Raw genomic sequence first — 14,650 nt, 5'->3', positions numbered from 1 at the left:
AAAAAAAAAAAAAAAAAGTTAGTAACAAAAATCACAAGAAATGGAATAAATTTTGGCAGCCCTTACCCTAGTTTTTCTCCCCCAGGAAAACAATAAATGAAATTTAATCAAACACCTCACCCAACAGAATAAATATATTTAATATGAATCTTTTTTTAAAATTAAATTTTCTCTAGAAATACTTTCAAACAGTAATGATACCTAAGCAATAATATGGGTACCCCTCACTACCTGAGATTGCTCTCTTTCAAGAGAAATTATGGGTACCCCTCACTACCTGAGCTTGCTCTCTTTCAAGAGAAGTTACAGGAAACCATACCTTTTCACCTCCAATCCTTTATCTCAAAACAAGAGGGAAGGAAGCCCCGCTAATATACCATAGTACCAAACCCCAGCTGGTGTCTTTCAGGGAGGCAAAGATTCTTTAACAATCCTAGATGTTCAAGAAGCAGGACTGGAATCTTGGTGAAGGAAGCCAGGTAGAAGTCAAGCTTTTAGGCTTCATGATCAGGGCACCAGTCTCCCTTCTGGTCTAGCTCTAGGGTGATATGAGATGTATGAGCTATCACTGCTACAACTGGTAGGTTTCATAAACCCCAATCAGGTTTAGAACCAACCTTTAACCCCAAACTGCCACAATTGAGAATAATGAAGCAAGTCTTTAGAGTAATTGAGAATAATTAGGTGTTTAATATCAATCATAATGGCTAACACTGAGGAGTGCTAAACAGTTGTACTTCACACATATTCACATGTTATCCCATTTAATCCTATAACAAACCTATGGTATGGTCATTATTAATATTGGAGCTGAGAAAACTGAGCAGAGAATCATACAATAAAGTGTCAGAGATGGAGTTGAACCCAAGCCACCTCCAGACCCTGTGCTTTAATCACAACTCTGTCCTCTGGTATACAATGGTTACTGAGCAGGTTATTATATGCATAATTGTATTCTGATATAAAAAAGTGAAACCATTCAATGTGACAATTTAGATTTTTTAAATTCTTCAACTTTCTGGGTTGTGCTAACAAATCTCCCAAATATGAACATAAGAAGAAGACAGATATCCCTAACAGTAAGAGGAATGCCACCTCAGCACCCATGAGCCAGCAGAGCCCATATGCATCTGTGCCCAGAGCACAAGACACCTCACCTCTAGCAAGGGGATCCTGTCCACTCACCTTTGGGTTCACTGACACTGCTTAATGGTTTATTGGTAAACTCTTTAATCTGCAAAGAAAAACAGTCTTCTAGTGATGCATATTCAAAACTCAATAGGGACAGATGAGATAATGTGTAGATGTGGTTGTTAGGACATTAACTTTTTGCTAAATTATTCAGAGAGTACATGGACCTTAAAAGCACTGAGGCAGCCGGGCATGATGGCACATGCCTATAATCATAGTAACGTGGGCTGAGGCAGGAGGATCACAAGTTCAAAGCCAGCCTCAGCAAAAGTGAGGCATTAAGAAACTCAGTGAGACCCTGACTCTAAATAAAATACAAAATAGGGCTGGGGATGTGGCTCAGTGGTTGAGTGAGCCTGAGTTCAATCCTCAGTACCAAAAAAACAAACAAACAAACAAAAAAGCACCCAGGCAAAAGTTTTTACCAAAATAGTGTATTTGGACTTGGCTGTTTTCCAAAGTAATTACCAAAGAAATTATTATCTATCTTCAAATTTATTCTGAATTTTAAATGAATAAATCTGCTCCATATGGTGATTTTCAAATATCTTTAATTTTTTTATATTGTGTTACAAGCAATCAATCACAAGGAGAAAATATTCCACCTTCATTACCATATACAATTTTAAAAAATGCTCTAAACTAAAAACTCATGCTCTTAGGATAAATCATGTTGCTTGAAGAAGCCTGATACCAGGCTATTGCCAGCTTACCTGCTGCCTCTGAGTGATAATCAGTTCGTTTTGCTCCTGGAGTCTCTGGCCTAGTTCTTCTATTCTTTTCTTGTAGAAAACATTGCTTGTATTTAGATCATCTATCATGGAGGTTCGAAGTTTCTCTATATGTGACAGAAGCTGAAAAAGAAATTAAGAAGGGCATCTGTCTGCAAGCTGCTTATTATAAATTCTTCCCATGAATGTGATGTACACCCCTTGACTTATAGCTGGCCTTGCTATCTGTGCACATCAAGTCACTGAATAAATTTCTAGCACTGTGTACCAAGGCCCTGGCTGTCCTAGGTGCTTTATCTCTTCCCAGGGAGCTCATAACCTAAGACAGAACTGATAATGGGAGCAGCTGCACCAACTTGAGCACAGGACATGAAACAGCAGATGTAGGCACAGTGACAAGGTGAAGGCTTCTCTCCCAGAGCACTACCCACCCTCCTCACTGAGCTCCTCATGTTCCCATGTGTCACCTCAGCTTAAAAATGAGCGTTTCCTGTGCCAGAGAGTGCATCTGAATTATTTTTATATTCCCTATTAGCACCCAGCAACAATCCATGCTCTCAATAAATATTTCCTGAGAAATGGAGGGGGCGTTGGGAGTTGAGTAAAGAAGAAGGAAGGAGAAAGGTATGGATGGGGGGGGGGAGAAAGGGAGATGAAAGAAACACCAGTAGGTTTATCTTTAGAGACTCAATGCTAGGGAAGATCATATACTGAGCACAAAGAATCCAAGAATTTGTTTTTGATAATTTAGGGGGAGGGTCTTAAAGCAATTTCAATAGTTGTTTAAACAGAGGGGTGAATTCAAAAGTTTGGTGACTGGGGCTAAGGACATTCTAAGTCTGAGGCCTGGACGTGGAGCCAGGTGTGCCAATCAATAGGACTGACAGTTATCCGGGTCTGATCTGTGGTTTTAAGAGCCTCCAGATCAGCGTTTCCTAACTTGCCTTTTTAAAAATCAACACTCACTATGTGCTAGACACTGTGTGAAGCATTCTGTCTTGCTTCACTCACACCACAAATATTACAGATATGGGTTCCGGCCTCCTTGTACAAATGGGGAAATTCGAGTCTAGAGAAGTAAAAGAAATGGCCAAGATTCAGACAGCTGGAGCGGGTGGAGCCCAGACTTTGAACTTCCACGTCCAGCTCCAGTGTCAATGCTCTCCTTCCCTGCAGGGCATGGTCTCACCCCTTGACGTGGTCTGTGCTTCTCTGAGCCTGGATAAACACACAGTGGAAGCATGCTGGGAAGATTTTCTGAGTGAAGCTTGAAAAGAACCTTTCATAGCCTGATGGATCCTAAGAATCCCCCCACGGAGGACACTGTCAAGGACTTGTCACCTTCAGTGTACTTTTATGGACCCCTGGAAGTGCGTCCCCAAAAGCAGTTTGGAAAAGGCTGAGCCAGAAATCGAAAAGAAAGATCAGTAAAAATGGTCAGAGCTCTGGGTGGAGTTTAAGATCTTGGACCCAGATCAACAATTTGAGGAGTCACTCTAAGCCCCTAAAAGCAAGGGAATGCAGGAAAAACCAAGGGATGACATCATTTTGATTCTGGAATTAAGTCTAGAAAGGCACTAGGAGAGGAATGTGGAGAGTCTGAGTCAGATGCTATTTCAAAAAGCATGTGGCCCCCTGGAGCCCATTTTCTCATGCGCTACCATCTGAGCTCTGCGCTTTTCTCTCTACCCATGCACATCGGCCCTCCACCTTCCCTTTCATGGCAGGACCATTCTGCACCCTCCCAAGCTTTCAGATGTATTCTGCTGGGTCCAAAGGGTATGCCATCGCTTATCTGTGACTGCTTCTGAACTCTCACCAGTGTTATTTTTAAAAAAGACTGCCAAGAATCTAGGTAAAGCAATAAAAAGCTGGCAAAGGCAACTTCCCCTAAACAGAGAAACACAATATGTGCATTGTGAGAATAGGAGGCACCAATCATGTGGAATAATTAATAGTTAGGTCTTGGGCAGAGATTGCTGAACCTGATTGAATTTACCTCTCTGTCAGGATTTAAGAGAAGGAAGAGAAACAGCTTCTCAACAGCCAGACCAGAAGACAGGGGACAGCGCAGCCTGGCGGCCCTGAGGCCACACACTTCTCTTGGAGCCGGGAAGGCCTGGCTTCCTTCCTCCACGTGCCAACAGCCTATCACAGCTTGCACTGAGAAAGTGTTTGAAATGGCAGCTCATATACAGCTCACGCTGAAGGCTTGAAACTGCCTGGAACACAGCAGGCTCAGAAGGGGCAAGGATTTTAAAATGCCCCCCATTCAGAAGTAGACCTAAATGGACAGTTGCCTAAACCCAGTGGTACCTTGAAGAATAGGAACTTTAATCATCCAAAACCGAATCGCCTGGGTTGTTGGGATTTTGTTTTTTTTCTAAAATACGCACTCCCAGATTTACCTACCGAATCAGAATCTAATGAGTGGAGCCAGGCATAGGTATTTTAGAAGATTCTTAGGTCACTCTGAAGGGCATCCTTGGTTAGGAACTATGACCTCAGCAACGTGGAAGACATATCCGTTGTCCTTACAGAAAACAGTCACTCCCCACACTCCCTGCCTGTCCTGTCTCCACTGGCTCAGTCCCTGAAGCATGAGAGGTGAGCCAGAAAGTGTGGAGCACCAGCCCAGGCCCTGGAGTACACAGGTCTGGATTCAAGTCCAGCACTGCTGGGCAAGGCAGTTTCCTCATCTGCAAAATGGATAACAGAAGGATTAAATATGCGGTTACCACAAATACCAATGTTTCCCAGTACTGTGCTGGTCAACCATCACTCAAAATAACAAAAACAACCCTGATCAAGAAGATGTGCACACTTTTGAGCAAGCAAGCATGGGCCAGCTCCAACACACCACCACAGGAACTGAAACAACGGGCCACTTGTACTTCCGTGTGACACAGAGGTACAACAGAAGACACTGCTTACACAATGGATCCATGTATGGTGAGGAGCAACTGTCAGCCACTGCTGCTGAGGTCCACAGATAAAACCTGCAGGTCAACCCCATCATCCTGACCACATGGGCACTGCCATGAGCAATGCCTCCCTTAGCCCAGTACTGAAAGCCAGCCTAGTGTCCTTCCCACAGCAGGGACCGTACTTACAGATAACATAGTTGACCCTGCTCTTCTGAACCCTACAATTAGTGTCTCTCTGTCTACAGAAACAGGGCTGCATGATCCCCTTGCAGGCAACCAGCTACCTCCAGCCTTCCTTCATCAAGTACTGAATGAGCCCCATCCACATTTTAAACACATTAGTGGATGCTGGGAAGATAAGGGGGAGCTCAGTAGATAGAGCTCTTTGCTCAGAACAAGGAGAGACAGACAATAAACAAGTAAATTTAAAAAAAAAAAAGATTTAAAATAGTGATCAGAGCTATGTTTGTGAAGTCATGACAATGAGGCCAAGGAGGGTGTGGCAAGCAGGATTCTAACAAGGCCCTCAAGAGCATACATGCCCAGAGTGGTCCCTGTCCTGTGGGTTGGGTGGAACTGACCTTGTGCTTCTAACAAGACAGCAGAGATGAAGGTTATTTGCAGATATAGTTAAAAATCTCAATCTGCTGACTTCAAGCTAATGAAAAGAAAGATTTTCCTGTGTGTGCCTGTCTTGGTTAGGGAGCCTTTTAAAAGAAGTTCCAGTGTTTTCCTGAAGAGGAGAATGAAAGCAGGAAACTCTCCAGCCAGCCTTCAAGAGGTCGACAGCCATGTTGAGAACTGCTGTGGACAGTGATAGCCTCTAGGAGCTCAGAGTTTTGACCAAGCATTTACCATGGTGGGCTGTAGAGGAGAATACAGCCCAGCTGCCATTCATTGTCCCTGAGCAGTGGACCCAGCCAAGCCATGCCTGGTCTCTTCTACCATGGAAACTGTGAGATGATAAATGGGTGATTTCAGACCACTAAATTTGTAGTAATCTGCCACAAAGAACAGAAAACTAATCTGAAGGGGAAGGAACCAGCCAGGTGAAGAGCAAGGAGAAGGGCTTTCCACATGTTAAAAAAAGACCAGAATATTCTAGAAATTATCAGAAGGCCATCATACCTAGAAAGGGCAGGTTTAGAGAGGGAAACAAGCAGTGGTAGCCAGCGGCCAGATTATTTTACCTGCTCTTTAGGGAGCATGTAAAGTAAGGGGAAAGCTAGAACTGCAAAGACCAGTTTGGGGGTTCTAGGAATGATGGAGGCTGGGCTAAAGGTAGAGGCTATGGATATGTGGAAAACAGGGAGGCAAGATCCATGACAGGCCTGCTGATGGCCTGTGACTGGGGACTGAGGGAGAGAGAGGGAACAATGTTAGTCTGGGGGAACTAGGGTGCCATGTACCACATGGGAACAAGCCCAAGAACTGCATTTTTGACCTGTTACGCCTAAGAAGCCTGTGGACATGTCAGTGCAAGCTGGCTGCCTTACCTGGAGCTCAGAAGGGAGAAATACCCAGGGTACTGTCCACAGACAGCACCATTCCCAAGTTACCCACTGTTCAATCCCTAGGGCACTCCATAGCCATTTTCCCAGGACTCACCTCAGTCCTCCCCTCAGCTCTTTGTACCCTCACTTCCTACTGTACTACAGTCAAGTACTAATCCCTGAGGGCAGAGATGGTTTCCTACCTCTTTCAACCCTATAGAGTGCAATTTGTAGAAGATGCTCAGGAAATATCTCCTGAACATTTCCTGAACTGAATCACGGCATTGCTCTTACAATTTCCAGTCTATAAAGACCACCATATGAGTACATGTGCCTGTCACGTGTGTGTGTGTGAATACTATAGGTTACTTACATGACTAACTGGTATTACAAATAGCAAAAGAAAAATTATGATTCCTATTTCCTTTTCTAGCAATGATACAATTTTGAAATTAGATCAACTAACTTTCCCAGTAAAGTTCCTCTAGAATGTTCTACAAGTGTTTTGTGGAATGTCTTTATAGGGTCTATAAGAGCAGTAGAAAGAAATTATATCAAGATTAGTAGCTGTGGTTATCTTTGGTATTAGAATTAAAAGTAATTTTAGTTTTACCCATTTCTCCACAAGTGCTAGGCAGACAAATATTACCTTCCTATAAAGAAGTAGATATTCTTTCCAAAAATGATCCACTTGGGGCTGGGGTGTGGTGCCATGGCAGAGTGCCTGCTTGGCCTGTGCAAGGCCCTGGGCTCCAACTCCAGCACCACACCAGATAAACATACAAAAAAGACCCAGTTAGAGGCCCCTGGCTGCTGCTGCTGCTTTTTTTTTTTTTTTTTTAAAGAGAGAGAGAGAGAGAGAGAGAGAGAATTTTTTTTTAATATTTATTTTTCAGTTTTCGGTGGACACAACATCTTTATTTTTATGTGGTGCTGAGGATTGAACCCAGTGCCCCGCGCATGCCAGGCGAGCACGTTACCGCTTGAGCCACATCCCCAGTCCCCCCTGGCTTCTTAATCTTACCCGGCTCTTCTCTTTCTTGTGTTCCTGATGGAGAGCTTGAACTCGAGCTGTCCACTTGCTTTCCTACAAGAGTGAAACCAGTGATGTGTTTGCATTGGTAACACTGAAACCTGCTCAAAATGGGAGCCTGCTTTTCAGTGAGTACCTACGAAACCCAACAGTCTGATAAAGTTTTACTTAAAAGTTTTATAATACACATAGTTGAAAATGTTTAAACCCACTTGCCCCTGATTTTAATCATATACTGTAAGGCAGAGTCAGCAAAGATTTCTATTACAGAGCTAATAGTAAATATTTTGGATTGGAAGGGTTTAAGGAGTTGGTCACCACTGTGGGTAGTCAGAGAACAGCCACCGTAAGATGTGAATCAAAAGATATAGCTGTGTTCCAATACAATTTTATTTGCAAAAATGTTAGTTTGCTAATGTAAGGGGCCAAAAGGAAACACCAACATTTCTAGGTCTATGGGTTCTGAACTGACAACACAACTCATAGAAAGGAAACAGAAAAAATTCAGGTAGGACTTCAGTATTTCATAACCACTTTCTTCAATTCATGGGAGATAACACTGTGGTCTCTGGCCTGTTGGAAGCAGTGTCAACAGTCCAGTTCAGGCCCCAACTTTTGGTCTCCGACCTCACACTAAGTCCCTCACTAGGCAGCTGCAGGGTAAGAGGATTAGGAGAAGGTTCTGCTCTGTACAGGGGAAAAAGTAGACATAAGGATGGAAATTTCTATAGAACATGTAGTTGATCAGGTCCTCCTTAGTTAGTGGGGGACCAGAGAAACACTATCAGCTGTTACTGGAGAATGAGTAAGAGGTACTGAAAATAGAGAGGTGACTGACAGGCAGAGAAAGCAGCAGGAGCAAGGCAGGGACAGGATGCTGCGTTCCAGAACAGGAGCTGCTGGGCCCAGCCACTGAAGCATCAGGTAAAGTGAGGCCTGGTGGGAGATAGCACAAGGTGCATGTCCAGAGGACCCACTATGCCAGTTATGGATTCTAGACTTCATTTTGTGAAAACTAAGATCATTGATGCATTTTAGACAGGTCAGTGACAGGGTCAACCTGGCTGCAATGGAGAATGTAGACTTGGGGGAAGCTGGCAAGACATGAGCACTAAACAAGAAGCATCACAGTCCATATTTCAAAATTATACTTACCTTTTAAAAAATAACAGTCTATTTTTTTCAAATATTTTTTGTAGTTATAGATGGACAGAATGCCTTTGTTTATTTTTATGTGCTGCTGAGGATCGAACCTAGTGCCTCACATGTGCTAGGCAAACACTCTGCCACTGAGCTCCAGCCCCAGCCCAACAGTCTTATCTTAAAAACATAATCCCAAATTCCTAAACTCTAATCTTTGTTTCCTGACTTAAAGAAAATTGCTCCCCTAAACCGCTATGACCAAAATAGCCACAAGAAAGATTAGGCTGATGACGGAGGTTCATTTTCAAATGATTTTAATTATTTTGTCCAAAAAATGTAGAATATCATCATTTCACCCACGTGATGGTATATTTAAGCTCCCAAAATAAATTCAGGGGCTGGGATTATGGCTCAGAAGTAGAGTGTTCGCTTACCACATGCGAAGCTCTGGGTTCAGTCCTCAGCACTACATAAAAATAAATAAATAAAGGTACTGTGTCCAATTACAAGTAAAAAATAAATATTAAAAAAATAAAAATAAATAAATTCAATGCTTCCATATGCCTTTTGACATGAAAATGTAGTTCAAATTGCCATTACGTGAGAGAAGGACTAAAATAAGTTTGCCTACTGTTCTGTATCTACATCCATTAGTCAAAAAACAAGCACTACTGCACACCTATTGTGATTCAGGCATGTGTTAGGAGGCAAGAAAACAGGTCATCTTCATGGTCACTAAAAGAAACAAACACACTTTCCACAGGTGACAGCTACTGAAAATGACTTCACTGAGAAAAACCAAGGCAACGAAAAATGCCTACCTGGTTATCGAGAAGCTGCATCACATTTTGGAAATCCTGGGGATGTGGAGAACGGTCTTCTTTAAACTCATGTGCATCTTTTAATGTGCCTATGTTGGACTTAATCTGCATATTGGACTTCTGGATTTCTGACAATTGCTATAAAATAAAATTCAAACCACCAGCACAAATTTCATATATTTTTTAAAATTTTTTTATTTATATTTTTTAGTTGTAGGTTAACACACAGTATCTTTATTTATTTTTATGTGGTGCTGAGGATTAAACTCGGTGCCTTGCACATGCGAGGCAAGCGTTTTACCACTGAGCTACAGCCTCAGCCCCACAAATGTCATATATTTTTATAAGACTGAAATAGTAACTAAAATCAGGGAACGTGAAGTCACGTTTTAAATCTGTCTGTTCTCCTGGAGGCTCCTTGTGCTTCTCCCCTGACCCCTTCCCTGCAGCTTTAATGTCTTGTTTCTATTGTTTTCTGGTCTTTCTAGAACATGAAAAACCTTTCTAATCTTAGACAATGGGCTTTAAAAAATGTAACAGGCACAAAATAGTTGCCAGAAACAGAGGAAGTGGGTGCAGATGGTTCTTAAGATAATTCAGTGAAACACTGATACTGTCCAGGAGTCATATCAGTAAACCCAGTAGGGATGCAGTATCTTCTTGCACCCTTTGCTTATACTGTTCCCAAAGTTACCCAGGACAAAAGCCCTAGGAAAACCACAGGAGTCAATATGTTAACTTCAAAAATGAAGGATGAGGAAGCAGACCTCCTATTCCTTATATGTGGACTGCTCACAGTGACTTCAGTTCAAAGAAGGGGGAAAGAGTGACTTTTCTGTAGAGAAACCTGCTCTGACAAAAACCTCTTCAGCCAGGTAACAGAGGCCAATACCAACAGTCCTAATTCGTGGAGACAGTATGTACCTTTGATGTGATGTGAACTGGCACTTTTTTTTAACCAAGGTCCTCTCTCCAAAACAAACCTACAAACCCAGTCTAACCACGAGAAAAACATTAGACAAATTCCAACAGCAGGGCATCCTACATAACTAACCAGTATTCCTTAAAATTGTTAGGGTCATCAAAGACAGGATTGACAAGCTGTCACAAATGAGGAGCCTAAGGAGATAAGACACCTATATGTAACATGGTATCCTGGACAGGATCTTAGAGCAGAAAAAGGACATTAGATAAAAACAAAAGAGTTCAGAGAGGGACCTTAGCACTGTTCCAAAAACAACTTCCATCCTTATTTCTAAAACCTGCTGGCCCCTAGAGGGAGCTCAAGGATCATCCTTCAGCACCCTCCTTCCTTACCCCATTGATGACTAAGATGCAGAGGGCCCAGAAAACTCTAGCAGGAGGACCCTACTTGGCACAGAGGATGAAGGTCCCAGCCTAGCTAGCCCTGTCTATTGTCCATGCTTATGACCTGGGCAGTGTGGACCAGGGCTGTTCCACAGGGTAGGGGATCATTTTGCAGGATCCTGCTTGCTTTAGAGACCCTTTGCTGGACAGGCCTGTGGTGAGGAGGGGGCTACGCAAGGATTCCTGCTCAGTTTTTCTGGATCAGTTTCCTTCTTCCACACCAGTGATCCATGTCTACCTTTCCTGCCATGACAGGCCTTGAGCTCCTTGGGACTGGAGTAGGGAGGGGGGTTCTGCAGCAAGGCAAGGAAAAGTGACTTCCAGATCCTCTGACCATAATGCCATTCTAATGCTACCTTTCAAGACAACCAATACTGTGAGAAGTTATAGGTTCAGTACTTACATATTCTAATGCTGAATTCTTAGAAGTTAGTTCTTTAAACTCCTTCATAAACATCTCCTTGACTTTTTCCATTTCATCAACTAGTTTCTCTTTTTCTTCTGCTTTCCATCTATCAAATAACTTCAGAAAGTCTTCCTCTTTTGTTTTTTGCATTTCATATTCCTGAAAGTATTAATATAAGGCTTTAAAAGTTCCGATATAAAGTAAACACGCTAAAGTTTAAACAAATGGTCACAGCATCACCTCAAATTTGTTAGCTAGTTTCAGTTACACTTATAATATGCTTCCCATAATGGCAGGTCTGTGTGCAATGATTCTTCCAGACTGCAGCAGCACACAGCATCCCTATGTCATCACCTCCCTTCAAATACCTACAGAGGCCAGAAGCCTCCTGCTTTGCATTCTGCTACAGAATGCAAGAATGTGTAAAATGTCAATGTATTTTAAAAGAATAACTCTATTGAACAGTAGAATAAAATTGATACATCGACACTGTATAAAACTGGGTAGAGTAGCCCCATCTCCCTCCAAAAAAAATACATACACACATATACATATACACACATATTATAAAAAGACATATTATATGTGTGTATAGTATGTATATGCATTCATATATATATATACATATATATATGAATAGATTCTTCTCAAATACACATGCAACATTCATCAGGAGAGACTGAAGTTAGGTCATAAAATGTTTCTCAAATTTAAAAAGGATGAATTCCTGCAAAGAATCTTCTCCAATCACAACAGAATAAAACCAAAAATCAATAACAGAAGGAAAATTAGTAAATATGTGAAATTAAAGAACGTATTCCTAAAATAACCAATAAGGCAAAGAAAACCTCACTAGAGAAATTAGAAAATACTTTGAGGTAACTGAAAATTTAAAATACCAAAACATTTAGGATGCAGCCAAATCCATGCTCAGAGAGTAAAATATAGTTATAAAAGTCTATACTTCAAAAGATCTCAAGTCAACAACCTAATTTTATGCCTTAAGAAATTAGAAAGAGATGAGCAAACTAAATCCAAAACCAGCTGAAAGGAAATACTTAATATCAGAACAAAAGATAAACAAAATAAGAACAGAAAAGCAATAGAGAGAATGGATGAAACCAAAAGTTGGTTCTTCAAAAAGATCAACACAATTGGCAAATTTATAGTTAGTCTAAGAAATAATTTAGAGAAATTAAAAGGACTATAAGAGAATATGACAAACATACTTGCACACCAACAAACAAACTAGGTAAAATGGACACATTCCTAGAAAAATACAAATTAGGGCTGGGGATGTAGCTCAGGGATAGAATATTTGCCTAGCATGCATGAGGCCTGGATTCAATTCTCAGTAAGTGGGGAAAGGGAGGAATCACAAACTATCACAAGTGACACAAGAAGAAAAGGAAAATTTCAATAGACTTTGCACAAGTAAAAAGAATGAAACCGTATTCAAAGACCTCCCAAAGGCCTCCAGGCTCAGTAGTGCAGGGCTGTGGTTCCAGCTGCTCAGGAGGCTGAGGCAGGAGAATTGTAAGTTCAAGGTCAGCCTCAACAATTTAGCGTGGCCCCCTAAGCAACTCAGTGAGACCCTAGTTCTAAATACAATATTTTTAAAAAGGGCTGGGAATGTGGCTCAGAAGTTAAGAACCCCTGGGTTTAATCCCCAGTACCAACAACAAAAAACAGTCTCCCAGGGGAAATTCCAAAACCAGAAGTCCTCAGTGGTAAATTCTACCAAATATTTAAAAGAAAAAACAAAAAACTAAACCAATGCTACTCAAAATTTTCAAAAAAAGTAGAAGAGAAGGGATTATTTCCTAAAACATTCTATCAGGACTATATTTTCCAGAGGCAGACAGAGATACACAAGACAAGAAAATCACATGGCAATAATTTATGAAAATAGATGCAAAAATTCTCAAAAAATACTAGCAATGCAAATCCAAGAGCACATTGAAAAGATCATACATCATGACCAAGGGGGCTGTATGCTAGAGAGCAACATTGGTTTGACAGAAGAAAATCAATCCATGTAACACTACACTAATGGAAAGAAGGAAACAGCAACACACACAATTGTCTAAACAGACACAAAAAGCATTTGATAAAATTCAACACCCTTATATGAAAAGAATTCAGTAAAATAGAAACAGAAGGCAAGCTCTAAAATATTTAGAGAAATTAAAATGACTATAAGAGAATATGACAAATATAAGAAAAGGCACTTATGAAAAGCCCACAGCTAACATTATAATCAATGGTAGAAAACTGAAACCTTTCCTCCCGTGACCAGCAACACATCAAGGTACTGCTGCATTGCTTTCACTGCTTTTACCACTATTCAACACTGTACTGGAGATTCTAGTCAGAGCAACTAGGCATGAAAAATAAATAAACTATGTCCAAATTGGAAAAGAAGAAACAAACCCAAATCTGCTTGCAGATAACAAGATTGTCTATATAGAAAATCACATAAATATATTTAAAAAGCTATCAGAGTAACAAATTCAGCAAAATTGCAGAGCATAAAGTCAAGAAACAAAATCTTTTTTTTTCTATATACCAGCAAAGGAAATTAAGGAAACAATTCTTGATCTTTATCTTTCACCCTGTACAAAAGCCAAACTCAAAGACAGGAATTTGTCCAGAAACTCTGCAACTGCTAGAAGAAAACAGGGTCAACACTCCAACAGGTGCAGGCATCAACTTCCTTTAAGATTTCTAAAGCTCAGGAAACAAGACCAAGAATTAATAATGAAATGGCATCAAATTAAAAAGCTGCACAGCAAAGGAAACTAAGAATATGAAGAGAGAACCTAACGAATGGGAGAAAATCTTTGCCAGCTACTCTTTCGACAAAGTATTAATATCTAGAATATATGAACAAATGACATAAACAGACACTTCCTACAAGAAAAAAATACCAATGGCCAACAAATACATGCAAAAATATTTAATGTCTTTGGCCATTCAAGAAATGCAAATCAAAACTACACTGAGAATTCATCTCATTCCAGTTAGAATAGCAATCAAGGACACAAAAAATAATAAATGTTCTTAAATATGGGGTGGGGGGACACTTTTGCACTGTTGGTGGGATTATAAATTAGTATAACCACAATGGAGATCAGTATGGAAGTTCTTTAAGACTTGGAACTGAACCACCATTATGACCCAGCTATCACTCTAGTATTTATCCCAAAAAAATTAAAGTTAGCATACTATAGTGATATATGCATACCCATGTTTATAGTAGCACAATTCACAATAGCCAAGTTATGAAATCAACATAGATATCTCTCAACAGATGAATAAATATGGTATATATACACAATGGTGTTTTCCCCAGCCATAAGGAAGAAGGAAATGATGTTATGATGGATAGAACTAGAGAACATCATGTTAAGTGAGATACGCCAGACTCAGAAAGTCAAGGGTCATGCACTTTCTCTCAAATGCAGAATCTTCAGAGAAAAAAGGAAAGAAAGGGGACCTCTGAAAATGGAAGAGAGACCAGTAGAATAGAGAAAA

At 40.7% G+C, this 14,650-nt stretch overlaps 1 protein-coding gene across 1 annotated transcript in view; it reads right to left on the bottom strand.

Moving 5' to 3' along the window:
• The window catches only part of Dzip1 (DAZ interacting zinc finger protein 1), a 54,756-nt gene that overhangs the window by 26,536 nt on the left and 13,570 nt on the right, over positions 1-14,650 (bottom strand). Inside the window, exons 5-9 of the mRNA XM_077792157.1 lie at positions 11,111-11,272; positions 9,340-9,477; positions 7,367-7,429; positions 1,905-2,045; positions 1,186-1,234 (exon numbers count right to left, since the gene is read on the bottom strand). Of these exons, the coding sequence (XP_077648283.1) occupies positions 1,186-1,234; positions 1,905-2,045; positions 7,367-7,429; positions 9,340-9,477; positions 11,111-11,272 (553 nt within the window). The remainder of the gene's footprint in view (positions 1-1,185; positions 1,235-1,904; positions 2,046-7,366; positions 7,430-9,339; positions 9,478-11,110; positions 11,273-14,650) is intronic.

Source organism: Urocitellus parryii, chromosome 2 (assembly GCF_045843805.1).
Source record: "Urocitellus parryii isolate mUroPar1 chromosome 2, mUroPar1.hap1, whole genome shotgun sequence".
Classification (NCBI taxonomy): Eukaryota; Metazoa; Chordata; class Mammalia; order Rodentia; family Sciuridae; genus Urocitellus; species Urocitellus parryii.
This window is presented reverse-complemented; position numbering and strand designations above follow the sequence as displayed.